At 43.5% G+C, this 25,740-nt stretch overlaps 1 protein-coding gene across 2 annotated transcripts in view; it reads left to right on the top strand.

The window, feature by feature from the left end:
• FARP2 (FERM, ARH/RhoGEF and pleckstrin domain protein 2) overlaps nucleotides 1-25,740 on the top strand; it is a 1,631,776-nt gene that overhangs the window by 915,774 nt on the left and 690,262 nt on the right. For both annotated transcript variants that reach the window (XR_015300958.1, XM_086944011.1), the window contains exon 13: nucleotides 13,349-13,589. Coding sequence is in view for 1 of the 2 variants with exons in the window: in XM_086944011.1 (XP_086800137.1) it covers nucleotides 13,349-13,589 (241 nt within the window). In the remaining variant the exon portion in view is untranslated. The remainder of the gene's footprint in view (nucleotides 1-13,348; nucleotides 13,590-25,740) is intronic.

Below are 25,740 nucleotides of genomic sequence, written 5' to 3'. Positions count from 1 at the left end.
TAGGTACGTGAATCCGCATCTTCCTGGGATGACTCGGATTACCAGATCGCGTGTGTTGTCACGTGTATCTAATTTTGTTTTTGCTAACATGTCTGTTTGCAGTGATCTCAAAATTTCTGTGTGTTTTTGAGTCCAATTGATTTGTTTTAAATCAGGTTTAATTAGTTCGTAGAGAGGTTTAACCCTCTCTGCGTAATTTAGGATGTAAGTTCTTCCGAAATTCAGAAAACCTAGTATTGATTGTAAATTCTTCAGCGTTTTTGGAGCTTGGAGTACAGCGCACTTCTCTAAGAAGTTGTCCGCTAGGCTTTTCCCTTCACTTGATAATTCGTACCCTAAAAATAGTACTGTCAGATGGGCAATTCGGGACTTTTTAAAGTTGAATTTGTAACCCTCTGCTGCGAACCCAAGTATAATGGTGTTCACTCTTTTCAAGTGAGTATCCAAGTCATCATCTGTGAGATAAATATCATCTACGTAAGATAATGCTTCATCATCATAGATTTGTAGTAACTCTGTTACCCTAGCTGAGAATAGTCCTGGGCTGTTCTTGAACCCCTGTGGGAGTCGACAGAATTTTTTCTGCGACCCAAATGCGGAGAAAGCGGTCAAGTATCTGCTTTCTGGTGCAATGTTTTGACAAAAGAAACCATTAGAAATGTCTAATGTCGTTTTGTATTTTTTCCTAACTATGTTATTCATTAGGGCTGCACTATGCGAGTTTTGTACTGCAAAAGTTTTGCAACATGTATTAAGATGTCTGTAGTCCAAAACTAGACGATATGAATTGTCTGGCTTGGAGACAGGAAACAAAGGATTGTTCATTTGAGAGGTGCATGTTTCAATCACCCCCTGGTACTCAAGTTGATCTAAGATCTCCCTGACCTGTTTTTTAGCTTCTTGCTTTATGGGATACTGCCGTTGGGCAGTTGGTTCACTTTTTAATTGGATTTTGTGAGGCGGAGAATCCTCATCCCATCCTACATGATTTTTATACAATGCAGGTGCCTGGGCTACTGCCCATTTCCTTGCATATGTGTATTTTTTATGAATCGGTATGTGATTCGAGAAGGCAGGCATAATCACCTCTTCGCCACGAGGGCACTCCCTGACAAACTCCGGGGGCCAATCTTTTTCAGCTAACAGAATATCATAGCCTTTTGAGAGCTTATCCCAAAATAGACCCTTAATTTTCCTAGTCTTATCACCCTCCATACGCAATGTTATTTCGTATATTTTATGGGGCTCGCTAAGTCTGGCGTCGGCAGTTTCAACCTGAATGTATTCATTCGTGTCCACTGTCTCCAGATGACTCATCAAGTTCTTGCGCGCTATACTGATTTCTGCTGCACTGTCCAACATTGTCAATGCCCACTCCCCGTTTTTCAACTGTGTCCTCAGTATTCTCGGCATGGTTGATTACTCTAATACTGGCTACCTTCTTTTTCTGAAATTGAGATTTCTTATTTTGAGCAGGTTCCTTGTCTTTGGACTTGGTGTGCTCTCCTGGGTCTGACCGTCCTCTTCTTTCCGAAGTCTGTGGAAGAGATCGAGAGGGACGTGTATCAATACTTAGATACTTATCAGGTTTTTTTATATTATCCCTATTTCTAAGGTTATATCTTTTCTCAGAGGGCTCCCGTTGGGGAGACTGGCGTTCTCGAGTCGGAGTTCTTTCCCTCCGTCGAGGAGACCTTCCTCTGGACTGGAAAACTTTTTCCTTGGGAGTGGATTGTTTATTTCCATCCCAGCTCTTTTTAGGAGTGTTTGAATTATTTTTAATAAATAATTTTTCTGGATTTTCGAGCAGTTGGGGCTTAACTGGTTTTCCACCCAAGCTGTCTCTACCTAATTCTTCATAGCATTTTTCTATGATTTTTGCAAGCTCAACAGGATCTTTTATATCTGTTTCCCTCAACTTCTGGCGAATCGCCACAGATGCTGCTTCTCCCTTTACATTGGCTAATAATATAGCCATTACCTGCTTGAAGTCTTTCAGTAATTTCATACCTAGATTTAAAGCGGGCTCTGGACCGAATTCATTTTGAATCTGTTTTAGCACTTCTGGTATTACCGCCATAGACGGAACACCGTGTGTTTTAGTGTAAATGGAAGCAAAGACTGTACCCCAAGTGTCGCAGTCCTCCACGTGTGGTGCGATTCCCATAGGAAGGCAGATGGTCAAGATTCTGTGTTTCTCAATAGGGGTAGTATCAGGAAATACTGCCTCTATTTGAGTGATTTTCTGGGCTAACCAGAAAGGAATTTGTTCCCGTTTTACGGGTGTTTTACCAAGACATGACTGTATGTTCTGTGGTGTAATTTTATTAGTGTTCCCCTGATGAGGGGTCAGCTGTGGTGTATTAACAGCTGGCTGGACTGTTGCAGTCCGTATTACATATTGGACTAATTGCCTATGTATTTTTATTAATGTGTTTAGCTGTGCTAACAGCTCTTCTCTAGACATTCTTATAATGTCAGGATGTGGTGTGTAGCTGGCTAGAACCGGCCACGTGGCTCCTGGTCTACCTAGTGGACCGAGCCTGGTAATGTGATTATTGTGTTTTAGGGCGCCATTAAACCAGAGCAGGTGCTCTTGAAATTTAAGTGGGATTTCAATCTCCTCGAAAGGAGCGTACTCTCCCGGAGGTTCCTCTATTTTGTAATAGTGAAACTCTTGTGTTATAGCTTTTACCGCTGGAAAGTTTATCCATGAATAGAATACCTCTGTCTGCCGATACTCGTGAGCCTCTATCACGAAAATTACTGTACCACCTTGAGGTGTCAGTCCGTTTTCTATAAGTTTTAAAGTTATAGATCTTCTTAACTGGACCGGGATGATGATAGCATCCGGGTCTGCTTGTTCGGGACCTTGCTGAGTCGCATCTACTGCGGCCCCAGAGGTTCCGTTTTCTACTGACATTTCAAAAAATGCAGGTTTGCAGAGTAGGTCTCCAAGGAGACAAAGATTAGATGCACAATATTTTGGAACACTGTATCCTTCAACGTTGAATAAACCAGAGCTTTACATAGGAATCTCTTCCTACTAAGGTCGGGCGGATTTTAACCTTTCACCCACTCCAGACGTCTATTGGAGTATTTACGGGAGAAAGGGGTGTGAAATATGCACGACTGAGTTACTCTACAAGTCTTACGTTAGTTTATCGCCTTACCAAACGTTAGGGCGCCATGTAGTGTAGTTCCTAGTTTCCCACTAGGCCCTGCGCATTGGAATAACATAAACAGTAGTATCGACGTGGAACTGCGGATATTCCAGGCCTCCACTGACTATGCTAAACTTAATTGGGTTGTGTTACCAACTAGCTCAGAGGTCACTGGAAACTTTCTTCTCTGCATAGGAAGTGATCAGCTTCCTTGGCACAGACAAGAAGGGATTCAGTTTTCCAACAACCGTGCAACATGACAACTTTGCTCCTCAGATCAAGAGTCGATCTCTAGGGTCGTGTGAACAATAGACATAGATTTCACTCAGTCAGTCTGGTGCAGTTTACTTTCACAGTATGTAGAGAATAGAGAGACGGGCGTGTATCAATAAAGGTTAACATTTATTGAACAGTCTTTCTTCTCGTACAAGAGAAATGTATTGCCACAATTGCAATAACTGTTATTATAAAAAGTACGTACAGTAAGATAAGAATTGCGAAATAGAACTGTAAAAGCATTGATATGGTTTCTTAGCCATACAATGGTTTAAAAGTAATAAAACATATATACAGTCATATATACATTAGGCTAACATACTCAACTGGTGCTTCTAACTAAGCCTACCCCGGTGTGCCTGACCTAAGCCTAACACGTGAGAAGGGGGAGTAAGTAAGTAGCTTAAGTTAAGTTGGTTTTGCCAAGGTTTGTTTCAAGAATTCTCTTCTAAGGGTTTAGTCAACACCATACCTCTGAATAGAATGATGGAGGATTGGTATCTCCTTCAGGGGTCTCTCTCGATATCCCAGTCACCCGCGAGGGTAAACCGGAAGCGCCGGGACTGGATTTCTCTGCACGAGAAAGGCAGCGGCTTCTCTCAGCGCGTCGGGAGGAAGGAGGGGTGACAGCGTCCGCGGGCAGCTGGGCTGGATGTCTTCGCAGAGGACGGCTGCACGGCTCCTCAAGCGTACTGAACCACAGTTCGCGCTGTAGCGGCGATAATGGTAATCAGTAGCTTCACCACCACAGGATAGCAGGCTGCAGCGACAGAGTGCTAGTTTTTACCAACACTGGTCATGCAGGCAGCTGGCATCAGCAACAGGCAACGCACATTGCTTAAGGCAACGTTGGTAATATTTATACCTGACAGGTGCCGGGTTTGACGCAAGTTTGCTGGACATAAGACGTCAATTAAAGATGTCACTAGGAAGTGGCAGCTATCAGTTGCTCATTAGAGTTCCATTACTAATCAAAACATAGCAAGCGGGGATTTCCAGGTTTGCTAAGTTTTTATCTTGTTGAAGAACTCGGAGTGTTATCTAGGAATATCAGATAGTGACTGCTGCTCTGTCATTGCACTAATTGGTCGCAAAGGAAGTAGCAGAGAGTCATGCTGGAATGTGGCTCTGTGGCTCTGCTCGTGTGAGGCCAGAGATGACTTTTCAGAAATCGCACTTGAACGGTTATGCCAATATAGGGAATAAATGGATTTTATAGCCGAATAGGGGCATAAGGTCACAGTATCGATCAGGAACCTAGATAAGCACATGACAAAGGGGATTGAAAACAATTATGGAGTTCTGGGCTTTCTTGCCTCTTTCTGTGATAGGTAGAGTTTCCCTATTAGAAATGGTGGCATTACCACAACTGCTTTACTTCTTCGCCGCCCTCCCAGTGTGAATCTCAGTGATTGCGTTCAGTGACTTAAGAACTTTAACAATAGGTTTCATTTTTTTCTAATATTTTTTATTGACATTTTCAAGCTTGCATAAACAAACTCTACAGAAGTTACAAAATAAAATACGTAAAGTGATATGGGTAATAACACCATTGTGGTGTCACAGTTAAAATAACTATCCCATACTTAGGATTGCCCTCCTCCACCCATCTTGTGATAATTCTACATTGTGTTAAAGTCTTACAGCACTCAGTTCAACAATGATACTTGTCCGAAATCACTTCTATCCCGCACAACTAACCCCCTCCCATCCCTCCCACCAGGCATGTCACATACAATCAATGCTTTAAGCTGTTGGTTGGGTCTGTTGTAATGTAGGTGTACAAATGTATCAAGAATCATATTTTATGATCTATTCTGCAATGGAAGCGGGGTCGCAACGCACAGTGTCCTGGTCATCCAGACATACTGAGCATGGGGGTAAGCTATCTAGTCTGCTACTTCAGGAGTTGCAGTCAGGGGAGGGTCGTCACTATCATCATCTGGAATCTTTAGGAGCGCTACCAATGCTTCCCATGTCCTTGCCGCTTCCAGGGCCCTCTCACTCCGCGCTCTTTTTGCTAACTGCAGCCATCACACTCCGCCCATTTAATTAATTCCTTCTTCCATCCACTTATACTAGGGCCCCTCTGTGCTTTCCAATGCATGGTGATGTCTCGTTTAGCCAATAGGAGGCCTATTTCTAGAAATTTACTTGTGATCTTATTTTTAGCTGTGTGGGGGAAGCAATGCAAGATACAGGGTCCTATAGCCGGTTCTAGCTCCCTGTCAGTGATCTCAGTCAGTAAAGCAACCACTTCAGTCCGATAGGTATCTAAGTGCATGCAATCCCAAAACATATGGCAAAAGTCTGCACCCTTCCTGTTACTGCGCGGGCATGCAGCTGTGTGGGTGTCAAAGCAGTTATTGATCTTTGCTGGGATGAGGTAGGCTCTGTGTAATGCGTAAAAGTGCACTAGTTGAAATCGGGCGTTCCTGGAGCTCTTCCATGCTCGCTCCACCAGCTCAGCCCAGATCGTTTACGGAATCTCGTCCCTCACATCTGCCTCCCATTTGAGTCGCAGTGCATTTAGGGGCGTCAGCATTTCCTGTGTCATTCGCCTATAAAGGCATGTAACTGCTTTAAAAGTCCCTGCCGCCGTCACTATATATTGACATCACATTGATGTCTGCGGTTCAATGAGTCCCTCCCTCCAGTGTTTACGGATTGCTGCAGTGAGTGCAGAGTTTAATAACAAGCCCCCCCTGTTCAAGTCATAGTGCTCCTGCAAGTCATTGAAGGGAAGCATAGTACCATCTTTATACAAATCCCCTACAGTGGTCAGGCCCTTTTCTGTCCAACTCGTCAGTCCCCTCCAGGTACCCCCATGAGGCAATGCTTCCCACATGAATAGAGAGATGTCAGGCGCATATAGAATTGCAATCCAAGCACGATTCCCGGCGCGGCAGGTTTCTGGACCAGGGTCAGCGGACTCGATAATTCTCTCGCCTCGGTGCCCACTCTGATCAGCGATCACACTCGGCAACTCTGGGCATTAGCTTGCCTCATCTTCACTAACGGCCCCACCAGACCGCCGGGGATGCCTGGTCTCACCCTGGAGATACCCATTAAGGGACCATCTCTCAGGGAAGCCAGAAAGGGATTCGCAGCGGTCGAAGCGCCTTGGGACCCTCCGGGTAAGTAGTGCGATATATAAATGCCTATACATACATACATACATAGGTCTCAAAATCGGGCACTGCCAGCCCGCCCACCTACTGTGGTCTCATTAGGTCTCCCAGTGTTACCCTCCTTCTACCTGTGCCCCACAGGAATCCAGTGAACATGGAATTAAGTTGTAGAAAAAATCTTGCTGGTATCCAGATCGGCAATGTCCTTAAGTAGTATAATAATCTAGGCAGGGTCACCATTTCAAGTAATGCAACTCGCCCAGCCTGACAGAGGGAGTGCCCCCCAAAAGTCATAGTTGCCTTTCATTCCTCTTATTGCCCTACCTATATTACCCTCCAGCTGATCTCCCTGTGCATGAAATATTTGCGTCCCTAAGTATGGCAGACACCTATATTCCCATTTCACTCCGGCAGTCTCTTGCAGGCCATTTTTACCACTAGTGGCCGGGAATAGGCAGGACTTTGTCCGGTTTACCCTGAGCCCCGCCACTCTGCCAAGGTCACAAAGTAAATCCTTTGCTCCATGGAGCACTTCCTCCGAATTCGCTAGGAACATTAGCAAGTCATCTGTGTAGAGCCCACTATGGTGTAACTGGAGGTGAGCATGGAAGCTCTGATAGTGTTGCCCTGTCCTGGCCTTAGCCGCTAGTGGCTCCAGTGCCAATGCAAACAGGAGAGGGGATAGTGGGCAACCCAGTCTTGTTCCCTGGCCTATTTCACAGATGTCGGATATCAACCCGCCTGTTTTAACCCTCGCTGTGGAGTTTTTTACAGTAGGTTTCATTTGGGAATCAGGAAGACGAAGGGTGGCACTTTCGAATTTGCAGAGGCCTACCACAGAGGGTGGGCTATCTCTTCCGGACTTTGAAGGCTATCATCTGGCAGCCCAGCTTCAGTGGCTCACACAGTGGGTAGTGGGTAGCAGGTAGAGGTCGAGCGGAAAACTTGAGCCCCCTACATCCCAGATCACCAACAACTGGCACGATTAATATAACTAATATCTTCTGTGAGAGCAGACTGGGATTCAGAGTTTCAGGTACTTCATAAACGCTGGACTAGATGTCTCCAGCGATCTAAAATTAAGAGACTGTACGCACCAGAAATACCATTGGAGACTCTTACTGAACTCCTGCATGGGGGCAATTGGGATGGGTTAAGAGAGTGGGTGGCTGCTGGGGTGACGACAATAGGAACTGTATATGAGGAACTGGCACACTACTACCATTCGAGGAATTTAGGGAGAGATATGAGCTGCCACACGGGCACTTCCTATTGCACAGAGCACTCACGACGGCAATCCAAAAACACTGGGTGGGAGTGTTTATCGAGCCTCCACTGGCGGAGGGATGCCAATATGTGGTGTCATCTGCTGGCAATCACATGGCTTTATCGGCGGCTCCACAGAGCTGGACTATCCCCCACTAGTTAATTTACAGACGCACTGCAAAGAGGACTTGAGGACCCCCATAGATGAGAAAGCCTGGGTGAGAATCCTATATTGAGCTCCTAAAGTCTCCAGAAATGCCTGATTTACGTTGATCAATTTCTATGTGCTTCATATGGCATATTTCACGCCACGAAGGATAAAACGATATTTTGCTTCGGCGGAGGCTAAATGCCCCTGTTATGGTTAATTGGGAGCAGAGTTACTTACTCCACATGAATATATTCTGGAAGACGGTGACGGACACATTGACGGAGTCCATTACCTATTACTATTGTCTCCCGGGATATGAAGACAACTGTACGTTCACATTCTGGAGGGGGTTATTCCGTTGCTCTGCGTCCGTTCAATCCGGGGCCTGGTCTCTCAAGGTGTATCCAGCTGTTCCTCGGATACTGAGCGGTTTGGTTGCTTCATTTCTACTACTATTGCTTCCCATGCCCTGGCATTTTTAAGGGATTCTTGGCCCCCTCTTGCCTCATTCAGTTCTTCTGCTCCTTCATAATCTGCCGCCATTCCTCCACCTTGGGACCTCTCTGTGTTTTCAAGTTTCGGGCCATTTCCCTTTTTGCCAGGAGAAGTGCCAGGTCTTGAAAGGCACCCATTACTTCATTCTTGGGTGTTTGCTGGAACCAGTGGAGTAGGCTATGCCCCGGCGTGTAATGGCACACCCCCCCGATATGTACTCGCCATTGCACGATAAGGAACAATGACAATACACTGTTGACTACCTAGTAGTAGTGCCTGCCGGGACACCCCAGAGGAGGGGGGAGTGAAGCTAAGGGGGAGGAGATTGTTAGTCTGAATTTGTAATAAACCGAACTTGAGTCACCTGTATCATACTGGATGTCAATTTGCATGGGAATGTTGGAAAACAATTAACATTTTAGCTTAAAAAAAATCTATGCGCTTTCATACGGCTTTCAGAAATGTAATGAAACCACTGACCAGCGGAAAATCAGAGCTATTAAAAACATGCAATTGCTTCCTAACAGGTTCAAAGAATCCTATCAGGCTACACAGTGGAACAACATAAAACGTGAACAGTACTTTCCTTTGCACTCCTACAGAGCCTGCACGATGGATAGCTGGCCTTTTGTCCCCAGAAAAGTCTGTATTGTAGGTATAGCAGCGCTAAGCTCCGCCTATGGAATGGACTAGAGGGAGCCAAAGATGTAAGGCTGAATATTACCTTGGGAGCAGGAATTCACTGCCAGAGCAGGAGGCTTCATTTAGCACCACAATAGATGGTCCATGCCAAAGGTCTCTATGTATATATAAGTCTGGCCTCACCAAGGTTTCTTTCTTTCTCCAAAACCTGCTGTGCAATGGGTTATGTTTTCAAAAGTGCAGCAAACTTGCCTGTGTCCTGTGTGTCGCAGTAGACTGAATGCGACCCCTATTTGGGCCCAGTTTTAAAATGCCCTTTGAAAAGACTGCATTACATGGCATCAAGGCTCTTCGCCAGATGACCCATAAATGCCTTGGAGACATACAATTAGGAAGGTAATACAAAATTGGCAATGATCACATCAAAAGGTGGCTCATCATGGGTTTGTAATAATTTTCAGAATGGTATAAACATGCAAAGCTGCTTTAGTTAAAAATGCCAAATACCTGTGGTGGCTGGCTTTTCGTCGACCAGAAGCCTGTGTACCTATGTGCATGGGCGACTTAGATTAGCTGATCCTTTAAATGGTAAATGACTTTCTTCACTCTGTTTAACCTAAATATAGCAATCTTCGATATCATTGGATTTAGTACAAATTTGTTCACAACGCAGTATTTGGCAAGACCTTCTTAGGACCACTGTAAGCCTGTGCTGGATGTAATGTCGTTTACATACTGACACAGCCTTCCTAGCTTGGAAGAGCAGACCCTGTTAGTAATGTTTGATTCTGTGTCGGCCCTATATCGATAGTAAACCAGCCATGGTACAAAATATCCAAGTTTTAGTCTCCTATTTGTGGTTATTTCAATGTGAGTTAGGGAAATATCCCCTAGCTACATTTGCACCCAACTATTACTGTAGAGGAACTAAATGTTAGCAACAGTGAGGCAAACATCCAAGAGGAGAGCTTTCCCCATAGACTTTTTCATCCTATGCCATCAAAGGCAGTTTTAAAATCTATGAACCCGGACTTAGAGTGGAGTTACACATGTCCTTGTGTGATGTCCGGTCAATAATGTCATGACCTTGATGTCAAAAGATAATGGTCTATAGACAGTACCAGAAGTAGTCCGTGCAGATAAACCCGTTGTCAGAAATTTGAAAAGTGCCATGTGTGACAGTTGAAAGTGCATGTAAATTAGCGTTTGACTGTGATGATACAAACTGATTCTCGTTGGAAATAGATGTCCATCTAGCAGTCCTAAATGGCTCTGAAATCCGTTTGGACTGTTGGGCTTCCTTCTTAACAAAAATGACAATTTTAATCTAGTTCTATAAGAATCTGTACGTTCCACCTTTAACAAACATTTGAAGTGTATGTTATCTACAGCTTTCCATTTTTTTTTATGTTGCTGCATGCGTGAACTCGAACGATAGATAGCCTGAGCCCTAAAATTAGTCAATGTAAATGTCATTCCTCTAGTCGCTTATGTCAGTTGCGTAACATAAGCTCCCATGGTGGGAGGGGGCTCCAGGGGGACCCCTCAGCAAAATGCTAAGTGGTGGGCAAGAGAGGGGTCCCCCTCCATGTACTTTGGAGATGTGGCCCCCTCAAGTTTCGTTACTTCACTGCCTTATGTTACACAAGATGCAAGCGTGCTAGAGGGTCATAGATGCCAAGCGGCCCAAGGAATGCTTACACCCTTCAACCCGCCTGGGCGATTTGCGAATCATTGCTTTACATGCTGGATGCCAGAACCCCCATCTTCGAGTTAAAACCAAAAATCCAGCTCTTAAAATGGAAAATCTATTTGACTAAAAAAACAAGACTGGCTGACAGAGTTATCTTTAAAGTGATAATGAAGCAGTCACATAATGCTTGAAGGGTCCTACTGTGTATTAAAATGTGTCAGGAGTTAGATCAGAAAGTGATTTTACCCCCAGAGTGTGACATTTGTCAGGCAGCATTCTGGTCTTCACAGGTTGAACAAGCACTGGATTCAAGTGCCAGAAGTGAGGATCAGTCTGGTAGAGCTATGATTCTCAGATCTTTCCTACTTTTGGGAATACTGCTATAGAATGTTTTTAGATGAAGTAAGTGTTGTCCATTAAAAGAGCACATTACTTCTGACTGACATCGAGTAAGGCTTTGTGTAATAAAGTTGAGAGAGTCCAAGTAGTTTAGATAAGCAAGTATAGTTTATTCAGCCCCAGCCAACAGTCAGCTAACAACTGACAATCCTGGAATTACCAGTCATGGGAACCTTGGTGACATATGGTTCTAAACCCTAGGTTCCAACATGGAACCAGAATATCTAGAAAGGCAAGTCATCACACTTCTCCCTCTTAAACATTAAACAGGTTTACACATCCAGCAATGAAGAAGGCAACAGAAGGATAAAGAAATAAAAGAAGAAACTACCTAGACATAATCTCGCAAGTGAACAGGAGGCCTGCATACTCTCACACTCTTGTGAGGATAATTAGCGTGCAGATCAGGAACAGCAACAACATCATCATATTTCCCTTTACCCCCAAAATGAGAAACACGACTATTGTTCCAGATACGACCATCCTCCGTCTTTACAGCATTTTTGAAAATGTTCACAATGGTTCTAGGAACAGGAAACTTCGACCAGTTTTGACAGCCAACAGGAGCCCTGATCTTCACTATCTCCCCCACCACAAACTTAGAACCCTTAGCTGAATTTCTTCTATCCACATATATTTTCCTTTTCCTCTGTAGTTCCAATTCCCTTTCTCTCCATGCCCCCACCTCATTATTTTTTACACCTTTGTCTGCAATCATCCAGGCAGGACATAAGCAAGTGTTAGGTGCTCTACCCTTGAAAAGTTCAAACTGAGTTTTTCCTGTAGTTGAGTGAGGAGCGAATCGATATGCTGAAATTCTATTCTGTAACTCCTTTCTCCAGTCCAAATTGTTGACCCTTGCCAATTGAATGCTTTCCTTCAAAGTTTTGTTGAGTCTCTCCAAAGCACCATTTGCCTCAGGGTGATACAAAGAAATTCTCTTGTGAACAATGCCACACTTACTGAGGTACTCCTCAACTTTCCCTGAACAAAATTGTGGTCCGTTGTCAGAAAGAATGGAGTTGGGAAAACTCTCACGTTTAAAGACAGACTCCAAAAAAGAAATAACAGACTCACTTGTAATCTCCCTTACCAAACTAACCTCAACCCATCTAGAATACAAATCCAATAGAACCAACATAAATGGTGTTTGGTGCTCACCAGTTGAGAGAGTCCAAGTAGTTTAGATAAGCAAGTATAGTTTATTCAGCCCCAGCCAACAGTCAGCTAACAACTGACAATCCTGGAATTACCAGTCATGGGAACCTTGGTGACATATGGTTCTAAACACTAGGTTCCAACATGGAACCAGAATATCTAGAAAGGCAAGTCATCACACTTTGCTGATTGATTCTCTTCCTGCAGATTCCTCATGACCCTACTACCTATCTTCTAGGTTTGAGTACAGCCCTCTATCATGTTTTGCCTTGTTCTTTCCCATGTTCTCAGCTTCATTCTTTTGTCTGGGCTTTGGAACATTACAGTAATTAGCCGCACTTGTGCGGTGTCACCTTTACGAGGCCACTATTTTACTTCCTCTGTACCGTACGATGGATCCACAGTTAGACCTGCAGTGGTCTACTTAATTCTACCATATGAATTACTTAAACAAATCCTACCCCAGTCTGTCACTTGAAGATATTTCCAGTACAAGGACTTGTGGGAAGGAGCATACTAAATCAGGAAATGTTTTGTTAAAGGTAAGTAACCTATCCATTTCTGCTTTTAAGACTATAAAGAACATCTGAAGATATCAGTCACTGAAAAACAAGAACTGAAAATCAGTTGTATTATACTGCATATGTACTAATCATGAAAAACAAGACATTCATCACATGAATAAATAACACTTTAAATTGGACATATGCTCCTCCTTAATTATTCTCAACGTTCCAAAAGAATTTGGATAACATTCTTAAATAATTAGCAGCAGGTCAAGCTCTCTATGCATTAACAAAGTTAACAATGACCAGGTTCTTCTCATTAGCTTATGTTGTGTATGTCCAGAGAAAATTGAGCTCCTGGCATGATTGTGGGCCTCAAGGATCCCATTCTGTCAAGAGCATAGAGCTTGCATCTGTACATAATTATTCCCCTGATAAAAGTTCTCTTTTCTTTCTTCTTTTCACAGAATCTCTCGTTTAATGAGGGGGTGATACTGCCTGGACCCCTCTCCTCCCTCCAGGCCTTGCAGCCCTCTTCCACAGCAGATGTCGACCATCCTCTTTTTCCTGATCTCAATCTGCTGGACCCTCGATCACCCACTTCAAGGAGCCCAACTGATTGGAGTGTATTGGTTCCAGCACCAGAAGAGGGAACTAGCAGGAAGCGGATGGAATTGCCGGGATCACCTGTAATCCAGTCATTCCAAGGTGTCGTGTCTTGCAGCACTGTACAAAACTGCAGCCCTGCTTATCAAAGTGTAGCGAGTAGTCATGGTTTAGATGTAGTTAAAAGCAGCGTAGAGATTCCAGTGATGAGTAGAAAGACGAGTGATGATGGGGTCGAGGGTGACATTCCATCGGTGGCATCTAATGCAGATAATAAATGTTATAGCAACCAACCTCAGGGAATGCCGCCTTTCACACTTACAACTTCTCAGTTACAACTTACTGAGGAATTTATAGACGATGATCCTACTGAAATGTCCTTTTTTGGTGGTGGGTCGGAGGCCTTTTCCTATAGTTATAATGATGTAAACCCAGAGGGACAAGATTTGCACAGGGAGTTTTGGGAGATGGCACCTATGTCAGACCAAAATGCACCTCTGCAGAGTTCTGGCCCTGTGGTAGGAAGTCCCCGGCATTATTATTCTCATGAAAATGCTATGAATCCAGTATGTGATTTAGAATTTTTGGAAAGGAGTGATTTCAATGGGAATGCTCACCCCTCAGATACCTCCGACTTGTTTGAAGTGAAAGCACAAGCCAGTCGAATGCACTGCCTCCTCAGCCCTTCTGAGAGCAGCTCCTTGATGAACAACCGCTCAGAGAGTAGCTCCCTCAACAACTTGCCACTCAATGGTGTCCCTTCTTTGCACATTCCAAGCTCAGGTAATCACTCAGAGGGCAGCTCCATGGTCAACTTCCCGGCATACTCTGTGCGCTCAGAATCCAGCTCTGCTAACCAGTTCACCGATATCATTGACCAGCTGGAGCAGCTCAGCTATCCTCCCACCACCACTGAAGACTCCAGCAGCACCGACACCGACTCCTGGGACTCAGAAACCGGAACCCCTCTGGATGTAAACCTCTTCTTTAGCAATCCATTTGCCCAGGCTTCTGGGGAGAGCTTCAGTTTTGACTTTCAGAACAACCTGAAGAATTTGGCCCAGGGTGAGCAAAAGGACAAGGCTCAGGTCGACCTTGGATAACTATTTCAGACTGGTTTACTTGGCAGCCATCACAATATCAAATACATGGATGGGTGTCACTGCCTATTGTGCTGCATACAGGAGAGAATGGGGTCTTTAGAATATAGTTGGGTTACTGCAGGATTCCTACAAGAAAGTAATTCTATTCAATGTGGTCTGTGTAGGATGGGCAGGCATTAACGCAACATCGTCTGTGAAGTGCCAAATGACTTCATTCTCCTAAGCTTAGAGTATTTAGCACTTATTATGAAGCCTTTCTACTCTTTACTGGTAAGATGAATAGTTTGGCATGTTTACTTTTTGATTTTGACTTAACACTAAGTGGCATATGATTGTGAAAGGTATTCTTCCCTCCGTGTCCTATTATATCAGTTCTTTGACATTCTGAGCCAGTTTGAGATTGAGTAGATAATTCTTTATGTTTTAGGAACAAATCTAGCACGGGTCAAGTTGAATTGGGTATGGCTTAATCGTTGAGGAAGTTTTTATTCTCTTCTAAAGACTTTTTAGTTTCTATCTGTGATATGCTCATTATACATCCGCTGAATACCTGGAAAGTATCAAAAGAGGAATTACCTGGTCCTCGCTAAAATATATTTCCTTGTTACTCTTTTCTTATCGTCAGTATTGAGGTTCCTCTGCCCGACACACCTAGCTATTACCATTTTGCTTTATTTTTGCTGTAATCTCCATTGTGCATTTGCGCAGGTTTCATGCCTGTTGGAGGCAGAGTCTGACCTGCAACAGTAGTAGTTGCTGGACTGTAGCAGATGTTGGGGCAGAAAAACAATATAAGTGTAAATATGGTCACTTTTCCTCAAAGGACAGTTAAGAAATATTGCCTTGCCATTCTAAGATTTTAAGAAGTTAGCATGTAATTCTCCTTACCTTCTTATATAAGTGTAGAAGGGGTTTTCACATCCTGTGTAAACTAATGACAGTGCACCAAGTCACAAGAATTGAGTCCAAGCAGATCTCAAGATGCCAGGTCTGTCGGCACTATTTTCTTGTGCTAGCAACTATAATTTTTTTTAAGAGACCACCAGATGGCTTAGAGTTTTCAAAATTTGCGTTTCATCGAATATCATAATTCATATACTTAACATCCTCCTGATTGCTATTGAGTTTAGAAGAAGATATTAGTCCAATGTCAGATTTAATTGTGATATATTGATACATATTTTCGAAATGTATCCTAGAAGTATTTTCAATTCTATCTAATAATTATAGTGCCTTTATGGAAAACACACAAATTCATGTTGTATTTTTAGTAAAGCTTGTTTTAAAGGGATATTAGACTATGGCTATAACTGAACTTGCTAGCGCCTAGCAAAATCTGGTGATAGGTGGTGGTTTGGAGAGAATGGTATCACTGGTACGTAGAAGCCACAGACCAGTGGCAGCTGATTCAATGTTGAACTCCCAGACGTCGCATGCACAGTGGACTTCTACAAGGGCATAAAGATTCACTAGTTAACTGGTTGGGTCATTGGAAAATTGATGACTGGTCGAGCTGAGAATGTGGATTGGTGCCTTTAAACAGGACATGTTTTTCTGGTTTAGGATGAGTGAAGGTAGAGGTTAGGGAAAATGCAAACAAAATGAAAATGTTCAAAAAATGATGAAGGAGAATTGTGTCAAAAATATACAAATGTTGGTTAGTTTACTGGTTGTTATGGTCTGGCTTGACAGCAAAGCTGTTGCCATATAATTATGTGAGCATCACTAGAGAGGAGCTTTGGCTTTGCCCACAAGTTGGGAGCCATGAGGACATGTTTCCATTAAGCAGAAGTTTTGTGCTTCCACTTAAAATGGGCTTGCTCTCAACACAACTCTGATCATTGTGTTTATTTGTCCAGCTGCCTGAGGTTGACACTCAGGGGCACGCACGGCATTGCAATGCTATTAAAGTGTCTTAAACAAGGTGGGAGGAGGAGAGCCCTTAACCTTAAAGGGCTTGTAGTTCTGGCTTTACAGTGTATGCATAAGTCAGACCCATTGGCATTTCCAATGCTTGTTTCTCATGTACATAAGCAAAAGGCTGGCAGTGACAGGCACGCGTTCCAGGGAATGCACCTTCTCAGTATGTAGAGTATCTATTCAGCATCAAGACAAACTTTTGAAGCAGTGACCAAACAAAATCCACAGCTCTTGGGATCAAAAAGTTCAGTTATGTTCACTTACTGCCAATAGTTTACCGAGCACCTGTATAGTGCTTCAGACTTTCTTCCTTAAATTTGTGAATTTGAAGATTTTGAGGGAGATTTCTGGTGTGCCTCTTTGTGCTATAATTGATAGTAGGTGATTTGTTACACATTGTTCTCCGAGCACCTGTACAGTGCTTCAGACTTTCTTCCTTAAATTTGTGAATTTGTAGATTTTGAGGGAGATTTCTGGTGTGCCTCTTTATGCTATAGTTGATAGTAGGTGATTTGTTACACATTGTTCTCCTGTGGCCAATGACATGATCGTTTTTGCACTTTAGTTAATCTGTTTGCATCTGTTTATCATCTGTTTATCATTCACAGACCGGTTTAATAATTTCCTCATATAGCGGTACAAGATCACAAAGTGTTTTATTAATTATTTGGGCTCTTACTTTGGCCACTGCATATTTCCCAAGCTGTGTTGTGCAGCACAACCACTTTCATGCGACTTGCTGTGCCAAAAGGTAACTTCGATACAAATGACTGAGAAATCTACTGCACCACTTTACTGTCAGCTTAGTGTTCACTTACTCCCTCTATTTTTTAACCGCATCGCTGCGGCAGCTTTTCCTGCTGTGTGCGGCGTTTTTAAAAATACCGCGTTACATGACGAGCTCAGCTCGTCATCAGCATACGAGCGCCGTAGCTGATGACGAGCTGAGCTCGTCATCAGCATCGAAGGGGTTAAAGTGTTTGCAAGCCTCCAGCAATGTGTCCATGTTTAGGTAGGCAGGCCTCTAGCACGCTCTCTGTACTAAACGTAAGCAGGTCATTCCCACTCTCTCTAACACTCAGTGTAAGCAGTATTCTATCTTGTCCTCTGTGCAGACTGTAAATAGGCAATTATCACCCCATGTATGAAGTGCAGGCAGGCCTCCCTCTATACGCACTGGAAGCAGGTCTTTATAGGTACCTCCATAGGACAGTAAGGAGGCTTTGGCACTTCATCTGTACAGAGTGCTAGCAGTTCTCTGGTGCCCACTCTGTACAGAGTTCTAGTATGCCTCTAGAGTGGCAGGTGACCCATGTACTAAGTGCAAGCTGTCATCTTGCTTCTCCCTCCGTACCTAGCATGCAGCAGATCTCGGACACAGCGAATCCGTTGGCTTGATCTGCGCCTCTTCGTGTTAGGATCTTGTTCACTTCACTTACGTTATCCATTGTGGAACATTTCTCACAATTGTAATTGATATAAATTCTGTTTCAATTCTGTGTAATCGCTGTAAATTTTCTTTGCATTCTGATATCTCTAAATCACATCTTTTCCTTAATGCTTTCTTTATGTGCCCAGAGATTTTCATATTTGCGTCTAGTTGGATTTCCATACTCAAAATGGATTTTAATATGATATGCTATGTTAAAATATTTGTAAAGCGCATGGCTGCCCCAGTATGGGGCGTTCCAGCGCTAGTTATGTGAGAGAACTCAGTGAAGGGACAGAGGTTAGATGGAGAATAGCCAGGTCTTCTTGGCTCTTCTCAAACCCGGGATTCTGAATGGTCCTAATGGACCGAGGCAAAGTATTCCACAGGGCTGGAGCTTTTGCAGAGAAGGAGCGGCCTCCTGCCCTCTCTCTTCTCACCCGAGGGACATAGGCTAAATGTAACTTAGCAGAGCACAAGGCTAGGGTTGGGACATAGGGACGGAGCAGATTGGTCAAAATAGGGGGACCTTGACGAGTGAGAATTTTATGAGTAATGGATAGGGTCTTGAAGAGGATTCTCTGATCCACTGGGAGCCAGTGCAACCTATGGATGGAGTCAGAGATTGAACATTGCTTAGTAAGGGTGAATAACAGCTGAGCCGCTGCATCCTGGGCTATCTGAAGCCTTTTGATCACTGTCTTGTTGGAACCCAAAAACAACACATTGCAGTAATCCATCCTAGAGAGTATAGTGGACTGGCTAATCATCTGGCGAGTAAGCGAGTCAAAGAATCCCAAAATGAGCTTTAAACCAATTAGGAGTCCGAAGCAGATCCCTATGACCGATTTCGCTTGGGCTTCAAAAGACAAAGCATTATTGACCCAGACATCAGTTTCTTTACTGCCATTTTGGGCTGCAGAGGTGAACCTAATGCGAGAGGCCACCAGTGATCATCTTATAGAAGGGAGTCTCTCCCTAAAAGAAGTATTTCAGATTTGCTGGAGTTTAGCTGAAGGCAATTGGCCGACATCCACTCAGCAATGGCCGCCATGTCTTTTTGGAATTCGGCTTAATTCTGAGTGGAATTATTAGAAAAAGAGATTGCGTGATTTCACCATCTGGGCTAGTGGGAGAATATAGGTATTAAACAGAGTTGGACTCAATGCAGAGCCCTGGGGGACCCCATAATGTAGCATTTGGATTTGAGACTGATGGGGAGAGGAAATGGGCTTCAAAAAAATTGTAAAAAAAAATGTAAATTGATACTTGTATAGCGCACTACTCACCCGCAAGGGTCTCAAGGCGCTTGTACGAATACCGCTGTGGAACCCATCCTGGCTTTCCCTGTGAGGCGTCCACTCCTGGGCACCCCCAAGGTGGAGGCCAGGCATCCTTAGCGTTGTGGGGGCCGTTGTGGAGATTAAGCAAAAAAGAGGTGAACCAAGGCAATGCCGCTCCACCAATGCATATCTCCTGTAGACGAAGCAGCAGGATCTCATGAGAAACTGCAAACATTTAACACAAATGGATCGCACCCCTTGCATGTTTGTGAGCTGTGTCACTCATGAACATCTCTAAGAGCAAGGAAACTGAAACCAGAGTAGATCCATGTTCTGTGTGTTTGTATGTATTCTACATGTGAGTGCGCCTATGTATGGTGTATGTGTTTGTGTGTATCTGTGTTCATTCTCTGTTGTCTGATTTTCCAAATTGCTTCTACCTGTACGGTAGACATTTATTAGTACCAGTCACTTTCATTTGAACCTCACACTACATAAGTACTGAAAAATATTTAACTTGGCATAAAATGGTATGTGTATGGGGATTGCAGTACTCAACTTGAGTGAAATGGAACAGATTGTACTGTTTTCAGTTAAATAAAATAGATGTATATATTTCCTTTCAGAATGGAAGTTTGTTTTTGGAAGAATGTGTTTTGATTGTCTGTAGTCTGACTGTGGTGTTCACAAGTGTTTTTTAATAGAAGCTGTTTAAAACAATAAGGTGAATTGGGGTCATTTAATTCTGGAGTGTACAGAAATCCTGATTGAGATGGAGAGAAGGATTTGCGAACAGAGTAAGCTTTTAATAGGGACGCATTTTCTTTTTTAAATTCTCCTCTGTATTCTGTAGAATAGAAAGTACCTCGACTTCAACTTGCTGTGGCCTCTAAAGCTGTTCAAGTTCTTCTCTATATAATATTGCTCCTATTACTAAGTTCCTACTTTATATTAAGCTTTACCAGGAGTGTTTCCGTGTTTAAACAGTCTTGCTCTATCTCTTCATAGAACATAAACTTATTTTTCTTCTGCCAGTTAGCCTTTTCTTTATTATTTTCAAGAGTATCGCAATTTTAACCACATCCTAATACCTTTTATTATCTGGAACCGTTTATCCTTTTTACCACTTCCCCTTTTTTATTTTGCTGCGTCCTATATTTTCTTTTTGCTTCCAGTACATCTCTTCATTTCCTCTCAGGTCTTCCAAGCACATTTTGAAGCAACATTCCGACATACATGTTAACCATGTTTTCCAATGCCTTCACCACCTCTCTCTCTTCCTGGGCCAGCCCTATTCCATATAGTTTCAAATTTTTTTATACCACTTCTGCAGCTCCTAGTTCCTTAGTCCCTGTTGGGCATCTCTTTGTACCTTCTAATGTATTCTAAGCACATGTAAACATCTTCATCTTTTTCCAGTGTCTCCATATCCTATGCCTTCATACTACTGCTACATTGTCTCAGTTTTTTCTCTTCTATAGCACATCTGATCGGTTTCTTTGTAATTCTTCCTGTGGGCTCTACATTACATCCAAGTATTTATGAATAACTTCCTGCACTCATCAACGTTCTTATACTTGTTTTCCCAGTTCCTTCATTCCTATGGACATAGCTTAATGTTAATTTATATGTTTTATAGGAGCCTTCTTGTCCTTTTCAGATCTTTCAAGTGCCTATGTTCTTATACACCTCTTCCTAGTGCCTTCCTCTGTCTTCTACATCTCTTGCAGAGCATTCATCTTTCTTAAAAATCTCTTTTCTGGGCCTTCATACCTTGTCTGCATCCAGTATTAATGTCTTCGCACATTGTTTCAGGGCCTTCATGCATCCTAAACACCCAAACTTTGTTGTTCTTAATTCTGTATTTTCTTTTATACCTTTATAGAACCGGTGTGTGTAGTCACACCTTCATACCGTTTCTACAACTGTTCACTCTATTGCTGCGTTTTGTAGTGTAGTTCCTATATTTCCAATAAACTCTGCGCATTGGAATAATATATGCTATAGATTAGACGTAGGACTTAGGTCGACTGGGTCTCTATTGAATATATTAGACTTAATTGTGAGTGCCAGCTAGCTCAGAGGTCACTAGAAACGTTCTCGAATAAACAAGAAGGGATTATTTTCTGACAACCGCATAAACATGACAACTTTGTTTCCCAGGAATAAGAAATGTATCTCTAGAGTGGCGGAAACAATAGATAGATATTTCACTCAGTCAATCGTGCATGCTTTGTTTCACCAGAGGTGCAGAAGAAATGAAATGCTACAATCGTAATACTGGTTGCAAAGTACAATGCCTACAGTACAAAAAGTATTATGAAATAATCCTGTAAAAGCATGGTATGGTTTCTAAGCCATAAAATACATAGAATACATACATAAATATTAAATACTAAAAGTACTCAACTGGTGTTTCTAAAATACGCCTACCCCGATGTACCTAACCTAGGTCTAGTACGAGGGAAGAAGTAAGTATGGTATAGTTTAAGGTTTAGTATTCTTTTGCCAAGAATCTATCCAAGATTTCTCTTAGGGTCTAATCAGCTCCGTACCTTGGTTTAAAATGAAGGAGGTCTGGTATCTCTCTGTCTCAGGACTCGATTTCCCAACAACCCGCAAGGGTAGCTTGGAAACACTGGAGCTGGATTTCTCGGCCAGAGAAAGGCAGCGTCTCTCTCAGTGCGTCTGCTGGAGGGTCGGCTTCCTTCTGCACTTGCTGCAGCGAGATGCGCGGGCAAGTAGATAGTCGAACTGCTCCAAACCACTGTGTGTTTGCTAGGGCGAATGTGGGCATATTTATACCTTGAAGGTGCCGAGTTTGACGTAAGGTTGGACATAATAACGTCATCAAAGAGACTCAGTTCTTTGAAAACTGCATGAGTTCTTGGATAAATCAATACTCAAGCAGGGGGAAGTTCCTGACTGTTGAAGGCGGGTTTTTCCAAGAAATCGTTGTAGATTTTCGGAACTAGTGGAAGTAGCCATGCCGTATTTGGACTGCATGAGCTATGTCTTAATATGGTTATGATTTCTATGCCTATATAAGGATATGGTGTTTTATACCTATATAAGGGCATGAATCGGGAAAATTACACTAGGGTCCTAAAATGCTATACAACAGTTTCTCCTCATCGCCATTGAGAAAGGATTGTAACGTAGTCTTTGCTATTATCATTAACTATAAAACTCATCTACATCTGGCCCCAATGTTTTGTCACTCTTTCTAATACTACTATATCTCTTATAGGGCCTTAGTTTAGTCTTCATTATCTCAAAGTCCTCTTGCGTCATATTCCTCTAATTTCTACTACCTTCTTCTTGTGCCTTAGTTGCCAGACAGTGCCTGTGCATAAGTTGCCAGACTTATATGTGGATCACTAAAATGGCATAGTGTTGAAAGCATTCTGATTCTCATATGCTCATGAAAGATGCATCGAAAATCAGATGTCGCTTGTGTGCACCACAGCTGTTTTCTAGATTTGAAATCCATGATGATGTTCTTTCCACAAATACCAAGCAATTAATGTATTTCTTGAAGCTTGCATTGATAACAGCAATGTGCTCTATCTTTACCTGCCTGCCTGTGCTCTTCATAACTTGCAACTGGTGCTTAATTCAGTTGCAAGACTGGTTGTTAGGTTTGAAGAACCTGACCATGTATCCTTCACTCTGGCCTTCTTGCATTTTTTACCCACAGTACTTCATTTGTAAAAACAAAACCATAATGGTAAAATAAGTTCCAGCAACAAGATATTTTTAAAGAGCTCACTACAGCTTGCGCCTTCCACTGTTCCTGCCAGTACAGCCAAGTGCCAGTTTTGATCCTACCTTACAACCATAACAATACAATTAATGTGACAATGTGGGCATTCCCAGGTCACACAAAGCTGTAAGATTACCCTACACACGCTTTCAACGTATATTGAATTGTTTAAAAACAGACAGTTGGCGCCTTCATGTGTTGGACTGTCATAAATGTTTCCCAGTGTTAAAAAATAAGAGGCAGTCCTGAGCATCAGTAAACAATGGCACAAATTAAGCTCTGGTGACCCTTAAGGATGAGAGCTCTTAAATCTCAGTCTAGTACTTGAAGCTCTATCTGATTCTTGGGATTCTATTACAGGACCGAAGGCTTCTGATTATGCTTCTCTTTCCATTTATTTGCTACTCACAGCAGCCAATTAAAACGTTTTTGTATGCAAATAAACTATATTTCTCATGATGCTTAGTTATACATCACATCCTGTACGACTCTATAAGAGCCACCATAACTTGTTGCTGAGCCTCTTTTTTTGCTGCTGACGCAGAGTTAAGTTGATTTCATTATCATTCATGTGCTTTATTACTCTTAATGGGCTTTAATGTTTCTGCTTTGATTGTATGTCGCACGTTATGGATTTAGACCCGCTTGAGTGATGTTTGACAGACTCCTGCTGGGAGCTCAGATCTGCTAATTGCCTTTGCGCCCAATCGGGAAGCGCATTTATTAGTCTCCCGCTAGGAGTAGGTACTGCGCTGTCCCTGGCAGCGTTATTATTGATTTACTGTGCCTGCTCCTCGCGCTTACCGCTGACGGCTTCCCTAGTTTGCCAGTGTGCTCGAATTGAGAGCTGGCATTGCTCCGACATACGTAGCCAAGTTGGGCTACTTTTTGGTATCTTTTGGGCTACGCACGTCGCACGCGCCCCCTGAGTGCTCCGGAGCTCATTGAGCAGGGGAAATTACTAGGAGCAGTTGTATTTACGCCTGACTTGGCTGCAATAAGCAACTGGCCCCCTGTAGTGAGCACACGCTCCAAATATCTGTTGTTTTGGTTCTCCTTACGCCTTGTGGGCTTTAACAGTGCATATACAGCTTTGCTGAGGAGCTAGGTGCCTGATTCTTTCGGTTTGCTGTGGGTTGGCTCCCCCCTGTGCTCCTCTGTGTTGGTCCCCATTCTGTTCAGGCTATTTACATACATCACAGCAATGGATGACTGGGTCAGGTATGAAGTGGATGATGTGTACCAAGAGGAAGTGCAAACAACTTCTTTGGAGGACAATATTGTTGAAGCTCTGGACACCTCTGTCGATGAGTCCGTCAACCGGGCCATAGAAAAGGCAGTTCCTGGTACTGTGCAGCAGGCTCTGGCTGCTGCGTTAAAACCCATTACCAAACAGTTGGAGAGGTTTGCTACGCAGCATGGTTACACAGCACCGGGTGAACCTCAAAAGGGCGAGGCTAAGACGTGCCTAAGACGAAGTTGTGACCCCATGCGGTTGCGTTAACAACACTACCTAAACCTGCTACTCCACCCAGCATGGGAAATAAGGTTAAGTGCCAAGACACTGACACTGATACAGATACGGATACTATGGAGACTGACACCCCGAGGAGGAGGCCCCTCCCAAAGAAAGTCCAAGAATGTGGAGCAAGATCCACCTCAAACCTTGAACACACCCTTTACCTTTAATCCCGCCGACATTGTACACCCTAGGTCGTCGGATTGGGCACCGGCCCCAGAGGTGGCAGTGTATCTTCACGACAACCTGTGTAAAAACTTCGATAAGGAAGTGCGTAGCAGGTTGCGTACAGAGTGCCCTATGCCCAATATTCCTGGTAAGGTGGCGGACACGCCGGACATAGACATCAGACTACTTACATTTCTAAAGAAGGTCCCTAAAGACCCCAAAAGGGGAATTGATTGTGCCTGGCGGGGCTTCCAGGACAAGCTCCTGGATGTCGCGGGCCACTGGCCAAAATCTTGGAGATGGCCCTGGTGGCGAAAGAGTCTGGTGCTCCTGTAGACCCCGACGTCTTGGTGGGGTGGACCCAAAGGGCGATCTGTTTGTTGGGGAACGCCAACAGTGCTATCTCCACTGAGAGACGTAAATCGCTCCTCATGCGGATGGACTCTAACTTGACGGAGCTTGCAGCAGCAGAACTGGGCCCTTTGGCTGAGGGTAATCTCTTCGGTGAACCCTTTGTGAAGGACGTTTCCAAATATATAGGTACATTCACATCCCTTGACAAGGCCCTATCTGGCACAATATGCGGGTTTTCCAGACTGGCCTTTTTAGCCGGGCCGGGCGAGGCAGAGGACTCTCGCCAGGCCGCAAGTACCATCAAGGTCCTCAGTGAGGAGACTGCAGCGGTGATCGAGGCGAGTGGGATCGCACTCGTGGGGGTACCTTCTACCCCACCAGACAGCGCTTCAACAGAAGGCACTTCAATAGAGGTAGCCATCGAGCGGGCTTCCAAGTCTGCAGTTTCTGTTACACTTGTGGGGCTGTACCCACTTTTCTATCACAATTGGGCTCTGTTATCACAAGATGCGCAGGTTCTACAGACAATTCAGGGTTTTCACCTAGAATTTTATCAGACTCCTTTTTAGGACATTCTACCCCGGCAACTCTCTTTTTCCCAACTAGCGTGCGATTTCATAGATGTAGAACTCGACGCATTGCTGCAGAAACACGTGATTGCATATTGCGATGATGGTCCTCGCGGTTTTTGCGCAATATCTTCTTGTTTCA

The sequence above is a fragment of the Lissotriton vulgaris genome, chromosome 11, assembly GCF_964263255.1.
Source record: "Lissotriton vulgaris chromosome 11, aLisVul1.2, whole genome shotgun sequence".
Lineage (NCBI taxonomy): Eukaryota > Metazoa > Chordata > Amphibia > Caudata > Salamandridae > Lissotriton > Lissotriton vulgaris.
Note: the sequence above shows the minus strand (reverse complement) of the source record. Positions and strands in the feature narration are given on the sequence as shown.